Consider the following 16,215-nt stretch of genomic DNA (forward strand, 5'->3'; position numbering starts at 1 on the left):
TGTCTTGCCTGCATGTATGCCAAGTGCTCGATATACACGCAATGCCTGTGGAGGCCAGAAGTGGGTGCCAGATCATCTGGGACTGGAGTTACAGATGGTTAGCTGCCATGTGGGTGCTGGAAACTGATCCCTGGTCCTCTGAAAAAACAGCCAGTGCTCTTAACTGCTGAGCCATTTTTCTAGCTCCCACCCAGAAATATTTTAGTTGTATCTCTGAATTGTGCATTCTCTTTTTGTCTTCTATATTATCTATGATTTAATCAATAAATACTGGGTGTGAAAATAAATATAAATATCAGAAACCATTCAAATGTCTCAAAATATCATCACCTACAATTATTATGTATAGTTCCTTTTCCTACTCTAATATGTCCCATACTTGTGTATTCATCTTCCATGACCATACTTGAAATAGGAACAGGAAAGTTTATCCTTCAGACTTGCAAAATTTTCACTGACAAAGACGTGTGAGTGAGATTGTGGAAGGTTAAGGAATGACTTTGAAGTCAATGCTAAAGCCTATAATAACTATTTCTTTAGAGCCATTTTTTCAGAATTATGTAAGGTTTTGATCTATCTAATTCATTCTTTGTGGCTAAAGAAAGCTTTTGTATTCAGTAATTATTTCTTTTTACATGTCATAGCATTTACTATAGAGGACAAATGAAATTGTTGTGTAGACTTAAAACACTATGAAATTATAAATAAGAACACTTTTGTGGGGACTAGAGATATGGCTCAGCAGCTAAGAGCAAGTATTGTTCTTGGAGAGAACCCGGGTTCGGTTCCCAGCTCACATAGCAGCTCACAATGCCATGTAACTCCAATTACAGGGAGATCTGATGCTCTGTTCTGGCCTCCACAGATTTTTGCATCCACGTATTGCACATAAATCCATGCAGTCTCACACCCATACAAATAAATAAGTTAATTAATTAATTAATTAATTAATACTATGTTCACCTAAGAGGATTTTTTTTTGTCATTTCTGGAATAGGGAAGGGAAGAGAAAGCAGTCACACATATGAAGTACTGACATTGGTTGTGAATATTGACTCAAACTTCAGAGAACTGGAATTTTCACTGTGGTTGATAATCTATTCCTATTTTGTCCATTCCTTTCACCCATATAAATTAAAGAGGTGGGATCTGGCTTTGTGTAACTTTCCCACAGTCTATTAAGGAATCTCACTGAAAGTGTAAAATTATTTTAAGAGACAGCAGGGGCTACGGATGTAGCTTAGTTTGTAGAATGCTGGCTTAGCATGCATGAAGCCCCAAGTTTGATACCCAGCACTGTATAAACCAGGCATAGTGCTGACCTCGGGTTGATCAAATGTTCAAGGTTGTCTTTTGCTACATAATAAGTTAGTCTGTGATACATAAGACCCTGTCTCAAAAATAAACAAAAAGATGGTATGATTTTGCTTATTTGTTTTGAATTGTTGGACACGGAGAATTAATCACCTGTAGGGCTCAGTTTTTCTATTTTTACTTGTGTAATTGAATGGATAGCTTTGAAACATCTATTTAGTGCCCATAAAGGAAAGCATGGGGAGAATCCTCAGCTAGGAGTACCAAGAATTGCAGTGCAGCCTTGAATCTGTCTCTGAGTAACCATGAATGTCTTACAAATCTCTCTGGTCTCCTACTCTGTCTTGTCACATAGACTCCATCCTCTCTCTACTCATTATTCACAGGGTTACTGTGGAGGCCAAACAAAAAAGCACAAAATAGAAGCTCCATGTAAAACATATCCTAAGGGCTGGAGAGATGCCTCAGAGGTGAAGAGCATTTACTGCTCCTCCAGAGGACCCAGATTCTGTTCCCAGCAGCCACATGGTAACTAACATTTATCTTTAACTCTAGCTCCAGGGGATCCAGCGCTATCTTTTGGCTTCTGCAGGCACCAGACACACATGTAGTGCATTTATATACACACGGTCAAAACATTCATACACATGAAATAAAAATAAATAAAACTTTACCCCCCCACACCATATCCTATATCCTATTGGGGGGTTGGTAGAGACTACCGTGACTTCAAATACCCGATTGAGTCACTCATCCCTCACAGTCACCCTCACTGATAAATGCAGCCATTCAGTTTTTTCATGTTACTGCTAAATAAAAAAAATAAATGTACCCATCAGTTTACAAGTGGAGAGAGAATGAAAGTTGAGAAGCAAGAGAATCAGGAATAATAATGAGAGCTCCAAATGATAAGTTCCACAAATTCATTAGAGTTATTATAATTTATATTGCGATGAAGAGAATAATGCAGTGCAGTTTACATCTCCAGGCAATAGACATTTGTTATCAGCAAACAAAAGAGCCAGCATTTATTGTCCAGGGATCAAATTGACATGAAAAAATATTAATACAAATTTTATGCTTCTGTTTTTATACAATATGAATCGAATTCAAATATAAATGAGTTCAAACAAAAGAAACTCCAATTTTCCATAAAATTTTGTAAAATATTTTGTTTTATATAGATACAATAAATAAAATGTATTACTTAATATGAATACTTAAATGTAATAAATGGTCCCCCTTATACATACTTAGTAAGAATGGTGGGATCTTCAGAGTTCAAATTCAGTTATTTAAGTCCAAAGTTTCAAATTTGTCATGAATGGAGAGGTTAGGCTGGATAAATTCATCTTTACTTGTTTAACATTAATATTTATTGACCAATATATAACACACAAGCCTTTGCAATATATACCTTGTTATATGATTCTGAAATATATGCAATGTACATTTTCAGTAATGTGCATATTAACGTTGTTTACTATTTGGAGAATTCATGTGGTCTTTGTAAATTTGTTAAATTGCAGGAAATTGTTGATATTTGAGTTTTTGATTTACATATGGTTCAATAAACAGTGAAGACTCTTTTTTCCCTTAAAATAGAGCATATATACATGTAAATAACCTACCTGTTCATATACCAGGTAATTTGCAATTTGAGGGAGAACAAGGTGTGGCAGGGAATTGTCAAATCTATATTTTGGACAAAAAGATAAACTCAAATTGTGTCCACTGGTTATTCTAGCTGACTCTTTAAGCAGTAATATGTTAATACATTTGAGGATATAATATACTTGAATAGAAATGGAAAATTTCTTTTCTTTACACTAAGTTTGCCAACACAAAAACATTCTGTTTATTTTCCTAAAGATTAAATACCATGTGAGATACCATAATGACACATCTTCTTAAATGCATTTCCATTTTTGTTATATCATTGGAAACTGTGGTGGATTATGTTACTATTTTGGTGTAATCTGTGCCGTGTGCCTTGGTTTATGCTCAGTTAAGATTTGGATCCCATGGGGGTCCTTATGATGAAAGAGGGTGGTTGTTTTCCTGGTGAGTAACCTGATCATAAATTAAGAATCATCACCCAAGTAAGTGCTTCCAAATAATTTTTAATATCCTTAAATTTGGATTCGGTGGTTAGGTGGGTAGGAAATTGATGTACAGGCTGTCTCTTCATCAGATTCAGCAACAGGGCACTGGAGAGCTTGCTGTTCATTCCTGTTGAAAGTGTAACCAGCTCCGACATTTATCCAGCCACTGACTTCTCTACTGTAAAGTGCATTCAAATACTGTGGGCAGGAAAAGGAGAACCTCGAGTAAAGCAACACCTGTGTCCTTAAGTTCTGGGTGTATTGCCAGTTTTTGATGAAGCTCATGTATGCTTGTTAAGCGTGAAACATTTTAAAAGTCTGTGGAGTCTGGGATTGAATATAGATATAATTTAACCCCCAGAAGTAATCGTGTAAGACTCACTTTGCATTTTGGAAGATATAAGGCCCCAAGGGAACTCCATACCCGATCCAAATCTTAGCCCACCTACTAATTTGTTCTGAATGGTGCAAAATGCAGCTGCCATCTCTGAACAGTGCACCATTGTAACAGGTGTGGCAGTCAGGCTGGCTGCTGTGTTTAGCTCTGCATGTGGGGATTTCACACTTTGCTGCTCCTTGGAGAGTCATTGGTAAATGACTGTGTATAAAAGTAGAAAGCACTTGGGAATTTCACCACCACGCTAGATTTAGACCGAAGTAAAGGGGCCTGTCGAAATTAGTTACAGACTGCAAGAGCGAGCACTACACTCTTGGTGCAGGTGTCATGAGCTTCATATCCATTCCAGTTCTGTCTTACCACCACTGCAGTTCCGAAGGGGAATCCCGTGAAATTGGATGACCACCTTTTAACTGCAAGGGACAACTGATATTTTTTTGAGCAGATAACATTTTTTAAAAAATATTTTTATTATTTTCATTTTATGTGTATGAGTATATTGCCTGCATGTATGTGAGTGCACCCATGTCGTGCAATGCTGCAGAGGTCAGAAAAGAGCTTCAGATTCCCCTGGAACTGGAGTTAAGGATGGTTTGTAGCGGCCAAGTAGGTGGCTGGGAATTGAACCCGGCTCCTCTGCAAGAGCAGTCACTGCTCTTAACCACTGAGCCATCTCTCCAACCTAAGCAGATGACATTTAACACAGGTAAACTAGTTTTTTTGGTGGCCAGAATATGACCAGCACTGTAACGTCTAATTTGTAAATGGTCCTCATCTCCTTTGGTTTCCCTTTGGAAAGTCAATTTAAAAAAAAAATTAAATTCCCCATTACTAGCTTTCTAGAGTTACTTATGAGAAAGGATTTTTCAAAATATATTTCTTTTACAGATAATAAATGAAACACTTCAGTTTTTGGCAGGGATCAGGAAGGGAGGAGCATTTTCTGGGAAAGACAAATGTGACATGTAAGGACATTGATCTCATTAAGGACTTGTTGGAGGGTGCTATTTAGTCCTTTCCCTCTTTGTCTCCTTTTATCTTGTACTCATATCTAAAGAGTGATGACAAATTAGCTCTTGGAACCTTTTTTCAGTAAGAAAATCCTGGGCCCCAGAAAGCTGGCATATTTTGGTCAAAACCACAATTATTCAGAGACAGAATACCAAGACCATTTCATTTCTGTTTTGAAATACACTTGAGTCTTCTTTGCCAAGTCCATCTTTAAATAAAATTCATATTTGCATGGAACTCAATTCTGGATCGTGATGGGGAGGGAGAAAAAGGCAAAAAAGCTGAATGTATAGTGTAGAAATCCTTTACCATTAGAACATTTTGACTTAATTTTCCCTTGATTTGGAGGCAGCTCATCATTCCAGATTTTAGTAATACATGTGCTATTATCTGAGTTTTTAAACGTCCTGTAATAGTAATAGCACAGATATAATATGCACATTTTCCTCATGAGTTTATTCACCAGAAACTTCATTTCCACAAAATTTCTCTTAAATAGAAACAGTTTCTTTAAGTCTCTTCTTTCCTTTAGGAAAAACAAGATGTTCACAGCATTGATCTTTTGGGAAAAGGGTAACGATCACTATCATTTGCTTGTGACATGATTTAGCTTCATGTCAGCAGACATTTGTGTTATGTCCAAAGTGATTCTTTAGGGCCAAAGTAATAAATTAAAACCTGTCATTTTTCTTGAGGATCCTCATAACATGCAAAGGTAAATTCTTGCTCCTCTTGGAGCTTCCAGGAATCTTGTATTTTAGCAACAGCTGCATCTGAATTTCTGTGGTCTGAGGTTTGTTCAAAGCCCAAGCACTCTGGTTACTATGGAAACCTGCCTGCCCACCTGTTTTCTGTATTCCTTTAAAAGAATGACTCTTAAGCCTCTTAGATGTCCCACAAGCACAGTCAAGATGAGGAATAATGCAAAGAAAACATGAACAGCTTGTTACATAGGAAGCTTCATGTGAGAAAGTAAGCCTTCCTGGACATCATCATACCAGGGTTTGCAGAGATCCACTGAGTCTTGTCAGCATGCTGACTTTAAGGAGTGGGAATTCGGCTCTGCATCTCTACGTCTGTGAACTGAGGAACACTTTCTGTGCTCTCGGAGATGGGCGAGATGACGTGTTTGAGCCGAAGGAGCATTGTGAAGAGCAGGATGAGGAGAATGGCCAAGAGGCTCAGGAATAAACCCACATACATGTACAGGTTGGAATACTTGTCTGACGTGGTATCAACCTCTGTTGCCAGAGTGGGAAAATGGGCCCTCCCAGTGAGATTTCCATGGTACTTAAAATGCACCTCTGTCATCACTCGAGACTTCAGTTGATATTTATTTCTATTTGACTTCTATTGCCCTTGAGGCATTACACAGTCGCTTATCCTGTCTGAATATATGAGGGGTGTCCACACAATCTGATATAGAACAAAATCAGTAGCACACAAGCAAGAAGACAGTGATCCTCTAATTTGCCCGTTGTTGTGCCTACCTGTCCTCCAGCACAGCAAGCACCCCCCCAATAGGTTAGCCTATTAAATAAATAAATAAATAAATAAATAAATAAGCTTCAGTTTTCACACAATCTTATACTGGTTAAATGAATATGGTGAGACTGCTGTATAATACTGGTGTGGGGACAACAATCCTTAAAGCATTATATCAAACTTCTCTGTTTTTAGTAGAAAGAGAAAAGGCTCCCTTTTACCCACAGCTCATCTAGATGTGCAGACTAATGATGCAGATTTAATTGAGTTCTTCTGAAAGATTTTCTAAAGGCTTTCTTACATGCCTGGCTCAGCATATCTGAGTGTTCACCCCTCTAATGTGTCTTTCTTTATCTTCCCTAAGAATGGAGATTGTAATGTTCTTGCCCAGCAGCTACCCAGCTTGAGGGAAATAAGACTGCAGGACATGAATTCCCTACAGTTTTGTTGACATCCCTCACTATAGGATGGTGGGAAAGTGTTGTCAGACCTGGTGACTCTCAGATGGAGGCAATCTCAGAGATGCTGACAGCAGTAGGTCAAAGTTCAGAAAATTTGACTGTAAATATCCTTCAACAGATTTATTTTCCTGAAAATAAAAAAGAGATGGACAGTTTAAGGTATCTAAGAAAACAGGTGGAAAATTATTCTGAAATAGATATGGACAGATGTATTACAAAATAGTTTGATGCAACATCAATAGCTCGAAAATAAAAGCATGGCTTTCCATAATTTTAAATGTTTTCTTTCCTATGCAGGAAATGGCCACTAAAAGATTAAAGAACAATTCCATTCACTAAACAGAAGCTAATAACTAGGCTACATTAGTGTAGTATTTCCCATGCTAACTGATCACAAGATTTTCCTGGGGTACTTATTAATATACAGAACCTGAGCCCCAATCTAGATTTTTTAATAATAATTTCAAGGTAGGGACATGGGTACCACATTATAGATTCAGACTTTATTGATCTGGGATGAGGTTCAAGCAGTGGTAAGTTTTAAAAACTCCTCAAGTAACTCTCTACATTGCAACCAGGACTGAGAACCACTGATCTAGCCTAACAAGGAAATCAGGCCATTGAAACAAAGACCTGAATTTCAAGATTTGGTTTTCAGTTTCCAGGGCCCAGAACCAATTGTCACTTTAACAAATCATAGAATGTTCAGGAATTACAGTTATTCTAATTTTGTTTTTGTTCTTTCTCTATTGGGTTTGTGGGGTAAGGATGTATATTTGATTCAATATTTGTAGACCAAAAGGATTTGAAAGGTATGTCTGTCCTGAATAACTAACTGTATCCTTCATTATGAGGTAGGGCAGAACTTTGCCATTATTGACAAAAAATTTTCCTCTATTTAAGTAGGGAGGGCCAACTGTCATTGAAGTTTCCCAGAATGCTTGCCATTTCAAACATCAACATTGAATATAAGTGACTAAAGTGAACAATAATTTTATGGGCAGTAGTAGCAGGTTGTAGGCAATGTAGTCTAGTTCTGTCTCATGTTTACAGACACAAGGAGTTTTAATAGAAATGCTTCCAACAGTCAGATGACTCCTCCTGTCATCTTGAGTTTTGGCCTTAGAATGGGAGCATTTCAGTATGAGTTTATTTTCCCCAGTCTACATTACTATCTTTCCCATAATCTACATGTATCTTAGTCTGCCTACTTATTTTCCTTACTTCCCCCACACAGCTACCTTGATTATAAGAAATGAGAAAAGATAGAGGGTTGGTTTCTGTTATCTTTGAAACAATGGTCTCAGATACATTTTTGTTGTACTTAAAGGTATATGTTTCTTGATTTTCTATTATCTGGAGTCAAGGTCTACAAATACACATTCTAAACATAAGTGATTCGCTGAACACCAAACTGAGAATATTGATTTTTTTCTAGATAGATGATCTATTTTATTGATCATTTGAAGGTCTTCTTTAAAAATATGTAATTTAAATAATGTAAACATTTGAATCGTGACACTCAAGAACGTATAATGATGTTCGTACCTCTAGTACCTATGACTGTGACCTTATGTGGTAATAAGGCCTTTGCAGATGCAATAATATTAAAATGAGCTCATTAGGTTGGCCCTAATCCAATGACTGATGTCCTTATAAGAAGTGAAGACAGACACACAAGGAGAAGATGGCAGCAGAGACTGCAGTGATGCATCCATAAGCCAAAGAATGCCAAGGATTGTCAGCAAACACTAGAGGCTCAGAAATTTGTAGGGTAGAGTCTTTCCTAGCCTCCAGGGTTTATACACACACACACACACACACACACACACACACACACTCACACACACTCCAGAGGTTCTGAACCATTTAGCCTATGTGGAGGATTTGCATTTGTATTGCTAAAAAACTTGAGCGATGAGAAAGCCTCACTTACAATCCAGGCCAGCCTGGGTTACATGAGCGCTTGTCTCAGCTCCTCCTACCAAGAAAGAAAACAAACTACAAAACCCAAACAACAGAAAAATGAATGATTCCAATCTAGAAATAAGTTTGTAATAGGTTTTTCACCCTTGTGTCTTTTTTTAAAAAGTTCTATTTACTATTTTTTATTTTATGTGTATGAGTGTGTTTCCTGCATGTATGTAAGTGCACCTATGTTGTAAAATGCTGGAGGAGTTCAGAAGAGGGTGTTGGATCCTCTGGAACTGAAGTTAGGATGGTTATCAGTTGCCATATGGGTGCTAAGAATCAAACTCGGGTCCTCTACAAGAGCAGCCAGTGCTCTTAACCGCTGAACCATCCCTCACCCTTTTATCTTATAACTTACATTTCTACATGCTTTCCAAAAGTGAAGTGGAAGGAAAATTAAGCATTTGTTATGTATTAAGCTAAGTGAGAGAGACCTCAAAAATATTTTATAGACCCCCTTTGTATCTCAAATACATAAACGTAGATAAGTCATACTCCCTGGCTTATGGCACATTGTCATCATTAGTAAATTAAACATTTTATTTACTTAGTAGTATAATAAACACCTATAGACAAACACCTGTGAACAAACACCAGCTGTAAGAGTGAGAGTAGTCATTTACATGATCCCTCCCTATGTTTCCTCACCTCACCCCCTTTCTGCTACTTGCCATAAGCACCCAGTATCAAATCCATTGACTTTTTAAAGCAACTTATACATAAGCAACATTAGTTTTATTTATTTTAAACTTTGTTTTTTTAAAAGGCCAACAGCAAAGGAACATATAAAGAAGATGGGACACACACACACACACACACACACACACACACACACAAAATGTAATTTCTTCAGCCATAAAGAAGAACAAACTTATGTTGTTTCCTTGAACATGAACACAACTGGAAATAACCATATTAAACCAATTAAGTCAACCTCAGAAAGACAAATATTGCATGTTTTCTGTCATGAGTGGGTCCTACACTTGATATAAACACATAAAATCATATGTGTCTATATGAAATTAAAGTAGAAACAAAACTGGGGGGAAAAAGGGAATAATGACAATATGGGGAGATATACTAAATGTACAATATATACTTGTGTGAAAATGCCTTTATGAAACAAAATGCCTTTATGGAACACAGTACAATGTACAATGAATGTATACAATGAAAAAATTTCAAAGGTGTCATTCTATGTGTAATATTAAACTCCCTTTTCTATATTTTCTATTGATACACCAGTTATTTATAACTACTTTATAGTAACAGAATGAAAAAGGAGTACAAATCTCAAAGGCCACATAGCATTTTGAAGCTTCTTATTGCCTTTGGACTTTATTTCATTCTCCTTAGCTTGATATTCAAGATTGCCAACGCTCAGGCTGCCTTTAGCTCCTCCCCAAACCCCCCTTTCCAGTCAAACTGTAGTATTCAAATTCTTTGCAACTACTTTTTTTGTAGGACAAATTCATTCTACTTTCATATACCTCTGCACAGGGAAATGCTATCATTCTTAAAGGTTCAGCTCATGAAGCTGACCTTGATTTCTCACCCCACTGTTAATTCCCATAATGCTTTATATCTTTCCTAGAGGAATTACATTGAGCTAACACTGTAGATATTTTCTCTAAATCCTAACTTATAAACTCCTCAGGGGTCTCTTTCAACATTCTTTTACACAAGCATAGCTCAGTGATAAGTGAACGAATGCATGGATATGACTGAAGAAATGCACTTAGTACTGACAGCTTGGAGAGAAACACTGTCCTCACTTATCTTTGATTTGGTTGTGAATATGATTGTCCTTTAGTATTTTGGGGCATTGGTTCCCATAGCTACCAAAAATCCAAGTATGCTCAGCTGTCTTGTATACTTTAATCCATCTATAGATTACTTGTAATACTTATTACAACACAAACACTACATAAATCTTATACCTATTTTAGGAACTAATGAGAAGAAACAAAAGTTGTGCAATTCAGTAGAGACACATTTGTTTTGAGACAGAGTCTCCTTGTTGCCCTAGCTGGCCTAGAACTTACTATGTAGACCAGGCTGGCCTCTAACTCACAGAGATTTGCCTGCCACTTCAAGTAAAGGCACATGCCAGTACACCCTGCTAGAGACATGTTTTTATAAAATGTTTTGGATCTGTAGTTGGTTGAACCTGTGGTTGCTGAATTCACAGATTCAGAACCCTCAGATTTAGTGCTGACTGCATAACTTGGCGAAGAGTCTGAATTTCCCTTTCCTTTTGAATGTTTTCTTATGTTTCTCATTGGCTTAAGATATTGAGACTAAATTCCAGATTATAATATGAAGTTAAGGAATAGTAACTATTTTAAACTTTGTTCTTGAATTATTATTTCAATTGTACACTTTTTTTTGGTCTTTTTGAGACAGGGTCTCCCTGTAGCCCCAGCTGTCCTGGAACTCACTATGTAGACCAGGCTGGCCTTGAACTCACAGAGATCCCCCTGCCTCTCCTTCCCGAGTGCTGGGATTAAAGGCATGCGCCACCACATCCGGCCTCAATTACACACTTTTAAAACAGAATTATAGAGGCTGGGTTAAATTTTAAATTTTCTTTTTTGCTTACTTGCTTTCTAATTCTACCAGGGTTTGAATCTAGAATCATATACATGAAGGTCAAGTCCTCTACTGCTGAGCCACATCCCTCAGCATTTAAGTTAAAATTTTTAGCAAGTACAATTGTGCTTATATGATTTTTAATAAAAATTGAGAGTATATTTCCCACTTTCTACATAATTAACCATGAATTTTCCTTAGGTCTGAGTATTTACTAAATATTTATCAGAAATTTATGAAGCTCGACTTACAGAACAATGATGTTAGCCACAGTTGTCAGTTACAATGATTGGGAAACTAATATTTCTTAAAACCTCTGTACACTGTAGGACAACAAATGTCTGGGTCAATTCAGATAGGTCTAAGAGTTTCATTTCTAAAATTCATAAAGGATGTTGAAGATAATAAATCAAAAGTTAAGGATTGGGGAATTATTTGTCACTTTGGTCCTATATCTGTGGCAAATTCCTGTAAAAGCTTTCCAAATAGCATTGTCACAGCTCTTTGCTAACTAATTAATGAACTGCACAGATAATGTGATTTCTCCTTTAAAAGCTCTGCATCATTTGGAAAAAAAAACAACCCAGGCACACAATTTCAAAAGGAAGAAAAATTCTATCCATTCTGAGGGATCTGATTATTGTGCAAAGACTTTTCTAGAATTATTTTTGTGCCTTGCATTCTTTTCTGGAAATCTTACAAGTATAATTTATTTTCTAATCTTTGTAAAAGCAAGTGAAAACTGTTGCTAGAGAAAGATGAGAGCGGAGCATGAATAAAAGGGAAAACTAGGAAAAGAAAGGAAAGAAAAGAAAGGAGACAGTAGAAGGAGGGAGGGAGCAGGGAAAATGTGAAGGTCAGGAAAGGAAAGGAGGAGGGAAGAAGATAATGAGTAAGGTCAGGAAGTTAAGATGTGGGAGAGGAAATGAGGTGGGAGGAAATGAGGGGTTGAGAGAAAGAGGGGGAAAAGGAGGAAAATACTGGGGAAGGAGGAAGGAGGAAAGGAAAGGAGAAGTTTGGAGGAAAGGGAAAAGAATTTATTAACTGGGCAGCGTCCAACAGTAACCTATCTATCTGGTTTGTTTTACTTCTAATGTAAAAAAAAAATACCCACAAGTGATGTGAATGCTACTTTGGTTTTCTATTTGCACACTTTGTCATTAACTTGATAAACAAAACTCTTGGTAATAAAAATCTTATATTTTTAGTATGAACTTTGGAATGTCAAGTTCTCATTAATGTGTGACATTAGCATGCTATATAGAACCTCATAGGAGCAAAATGACTTGTAGATCATGAATTTTTCCCCATAAAACAAGGAATGTGGCAGTTTCTTCTGCTATTTGCTCCAAGAGGGATTATTTCTAGTGAAAGCAGCAAAATTCTGTATAGGCCTCCAGACAGACATTTATTCAGCAAAACTTTACTGAGTGCCAATCAAGTTCCAGACACTAAAGTCAGTGTCAGAGATATAGAAATCAGTACAGTCTTATCCCCATTTCCGTCCCTGAGATGCTTTCTCTTTTTATTGGCAAAGCTCTGAAAACAATCCACAGGTTATTTTACATTTCCCTGCATGACACCTGCCTATAATCAGTGCTGAAATCCAATTACACACACATCGAAAGAAAACAATCCACAGAACAACTGAGAAAAAGAAGTCTTAGTTATCAATTGGCATCACTTTCAAGAGTTAACACATTCTGTTTTTATGCATCTGCCTAACAAGAGAGAGAAAACTAAGGGAGGTCTGTACTGTTTGAGTATCCAGTTTCAGATCAGCCTATGAAAAACCAGTTTTAGCAGCGAGTACTCCTTCAATGATTGGAGACATAAAGTAATAAGCTTGCACAAGTGGGAGTTGCTGTGTCTTCTGCTACAGATGGTGCCTGTTTGTCACACCTGCTGATAAACAAAATAATGCCGCTCACTTCACCATGAATAGCAGCATCGTATTACCAAATCTTTCTTACCTTTCCTCGCTTGCAAAATGAATGAGATTCACCATTGAAATATCTCCTTAGAAGCTTCTGCTGACCGGAAACTTGTTCAGGAGTGTCTCTGAAGTATCTGGAAAATAGAATTGAAGTCTTTTTTTTTTTTTGCCATAGAAGCAGGACTGTGTTCCTGCAATACATGCTTTCTCTTTCATTTTCCTAAAGAGTCAGCCCTTTCCAGAAAAGCACCTTCTGTTAGTTAGTTAAAATGCCAGTTAGCACTTACGGCTTCAGAGCAGTTTCAGATACCCGGTTCTTGCAAGCAGCAAAGAGCAAAGAGAATTCTTGGGTGCCCTCTGGAACACTTGAATGAAAGCAGCCTGAATTAGTTAGGTCCTGGTTCCTCCCTTTGAAGGCGACAGTTCAGACTGTAGGAAAGGTAGCAATTCCACCCCAGCTCAGCTCTGCCTGAGCAAGTGGAGCCCCAGTGGGAGGGAGGAGATAAGAGAGCAAAGTTTGTACAAGCCTTTAACCCTTTCAAGTCTTCTTCATTGAATGTGTAGGATTAGCTAAGGCGTCCTCTTTATAAAAACTGCTCCATGTGTCATTTAAGGGAATAAGATTTATTGCTCAATTCAAGAGATTTATTTTTCCCCACCTCGGTTTTACAGCAATATGGGCTCAGAATTGAAAGCAAACATGCCAGGATGTGGTGGTATTTAAATAATTCCATCTTTACAAACACAATGCATGCATATATATATTTCCGGGCTTTGGAAACTTATTTTAGGCACCAAGTTAATAAATTTAGTTTGCATATTTGGGGAAAATTTAACAGCAATCTGTTTCCAGTTAAGGGGAGAACATCTTTGAAGGATGGGCTTATATGTTCTGTTAGAAGTATACCATCTACCTGTAGTTTAAGAGCTCTATCTTATACAATCTAAGAAGAGGATTAGCACGTAAAATTTTATTTTAGTTTTTGTGCATGAGAGTTTTGCTTGCTTGTGTGAAATTGCACCATGTTTGTGCAATGCCCATGGAGGCCAGAGGAGGGTGTTGGATCCCCAGAACTGGAGTTACTGACTCCTGTTAGCCTCCAGGTGGGTGTTAGGAACCGAACCCAGGTCATCTGTAGGAACAACCATTGCTTTTAACCATTAAACCATCATTCTAGATCCAAGATTGGTATTTTTTGAGGGCCAGAGAGTCATAGAGCATTAATAGCAGTGCTTTGTGAATCATTAAGAAATAGTTGGGCTGGACATGTGGCTCAGAGGTAGAGTATTTTCATAGCATGCATGAGGCCCTGGGTTTGATTGCCAGCACTGAGAAATATTACTGCTCTGGTTTTCCATTCATTCTCACATTCTCCTTAACAACCCTTGCATCACAAGTGTTTTCATTCCCCTCCCTCATTCTTGTGGTTAAAGATTGCTTGAGCCTCTCTTTGGAATCTTGGCTGCCTTTCTTACCAGCATGACTTAGGACCTTCATCCTTAAACAGGTAGAGGGGATTTCTCAAACTGTCAAGGTATCCTTAAGAGTAGTAACTGTGCAGGGCATGGTGGTGCATACCTTTAATACCAGCACTTGGGAGGCAGAGGCAGGTGGTGCTCTGTGAGTTTCAGGCCAGCCTGGTCTATATAAAGAGTTCCAGGCCAGCTGGGGCTATAGGGGGACCCTGTCTCAAAAAGATAAAAATGAGTAATAACTGTATAGGATAAAGCTGCTATAATTTCATGGAGAATTACATGAATATTTGGTTAGGGAGAACATATATAATTCAAGTGATTATTCTAAACATAGTTTGTATGACAATGCACACATTATACAATAAGATACAATGTTTGTATGCATTTTTATGAGGAAAAATGGGACAAATAAATTTGGCACTTGGGTTACCTAGACTTCCTGAGCATAGTCATCCTCTGCTGTTTTTTTTTTTTGTTGTTGTTGTTGTTTTTGTTAAAAAGATCAAAGGTCACTGTGTATCAGAAATATCAGGGACTTTGAAGTCATAAAGCTCTTAAAATCAACCTCACCTTTGATCTGTGTTATCTAGATTGCCTTAGGAAAGTAAATTTTTGTGAGATGAATTTTTCTTGTATATAAAACAGAGGGAATTGCTATGGAGAGATTATATGGGAAAGCATCTTTAACACGTCTCAATAAGTGCTAATGTCTCAAATTTTTAGATGCCAAAAGAGGATGAGGTTGACTTTCCTAACTGAAGATTTCACCATGGGTAGTTTCCCTTTTATTACATAGAAAAAATAATGGTTATATAACAAGATATTAAAATTCAAGTTTCCAGGAAGATAAATAGATGTTCTACAATAGATGAGAAATTCTGCAGCCATTTCATTAAAGACTTTACAAAGCAAATGCTCCCAGAAATAACAAGTATTACTGTAGAGGGGAGGGGAAAAATAAATTTGTGGAACTACTTCTTTGCAGAGAGTTATTGCCATCTTTTTTAAATTTTTTGACTTGTATTAATCATTTTCTTTAATTCAGCAAGTGTTCTAAGAGATCATACCCTTAAATATGGAGAAAGTGGTAAATCATTTCTAAGAGCATTTACAGCATGATACTGTGATTTTCTCCTTAAGCAGAAGATTACAGATGTCAGTTCACACCTAATTAAACACGCCATCCTCCTCTCCTATACTTATTTTTGACAGCTGATGGTGACATTTTATTTTCTCTGTTTCAACAGCACTATCATATTAAAATTGATCACATTTCTGTCTCAAAATTATCAACAACTTAGGATAGTTTTTTTCCAATTCTGTGAAAAATGTCATGGGGATTTTGATTGGCATTGTGTTGAATCTATATATGATTTTTGGAAGGATGGTCATTTTCACAGTATTAATTCTTATGATCCATGAGCATGGGAGGTCCTTCCATCTACTGGTGTCTTCTTCCTCAATCTC

General features: G+C 37.2%; 1 protein-coding gene across 1 annotated transcript; it reads right to left on the bottom strand.

The window, feature by feature from the left end:
- Positions 1–5,868: 5,868 nt before the first annotated feature.
- Positions 5,869–6,138, bottom strand: Sertm2 (serine rich and transmembrane domain containing 2). Its single transcript, XM_029556036.1, has one exon. The coding sequence runs from the start codon at positions 6,136–6,138 to the stop codon at positions 5,869–5,871; it is 270 nt and encodes an 89-aa protein (XP_029411896.1).
- Positions 6,139–16,215: the final 10,077 nt, after the last annotated feature.

Source organism: Nannospalax galili, unplaced genomic scaffold (assembly GCF_000622305.1).
Source record: "Nannospalax galili isolate Female #2095 unplaced genomic scaffold, S.galili_v1.0 scaffold25, whole genome shotgun sequence".
Classification (NCBI taxonomy): Eukaryota; Metazoa; Chordata; class Mammalia; order Rodentia; family Spalacidae; genus Nannospalax; species Nannospalax galili.

Coding starts and splice junctions, on each gene's coding strand:
- Sertm2 (XM_029556036.1), bottom strand. CDS start 6,138: ATGACAGAGGTGCATTTTAAGTACCATGGAAATCTCACTGGGAGGGCC.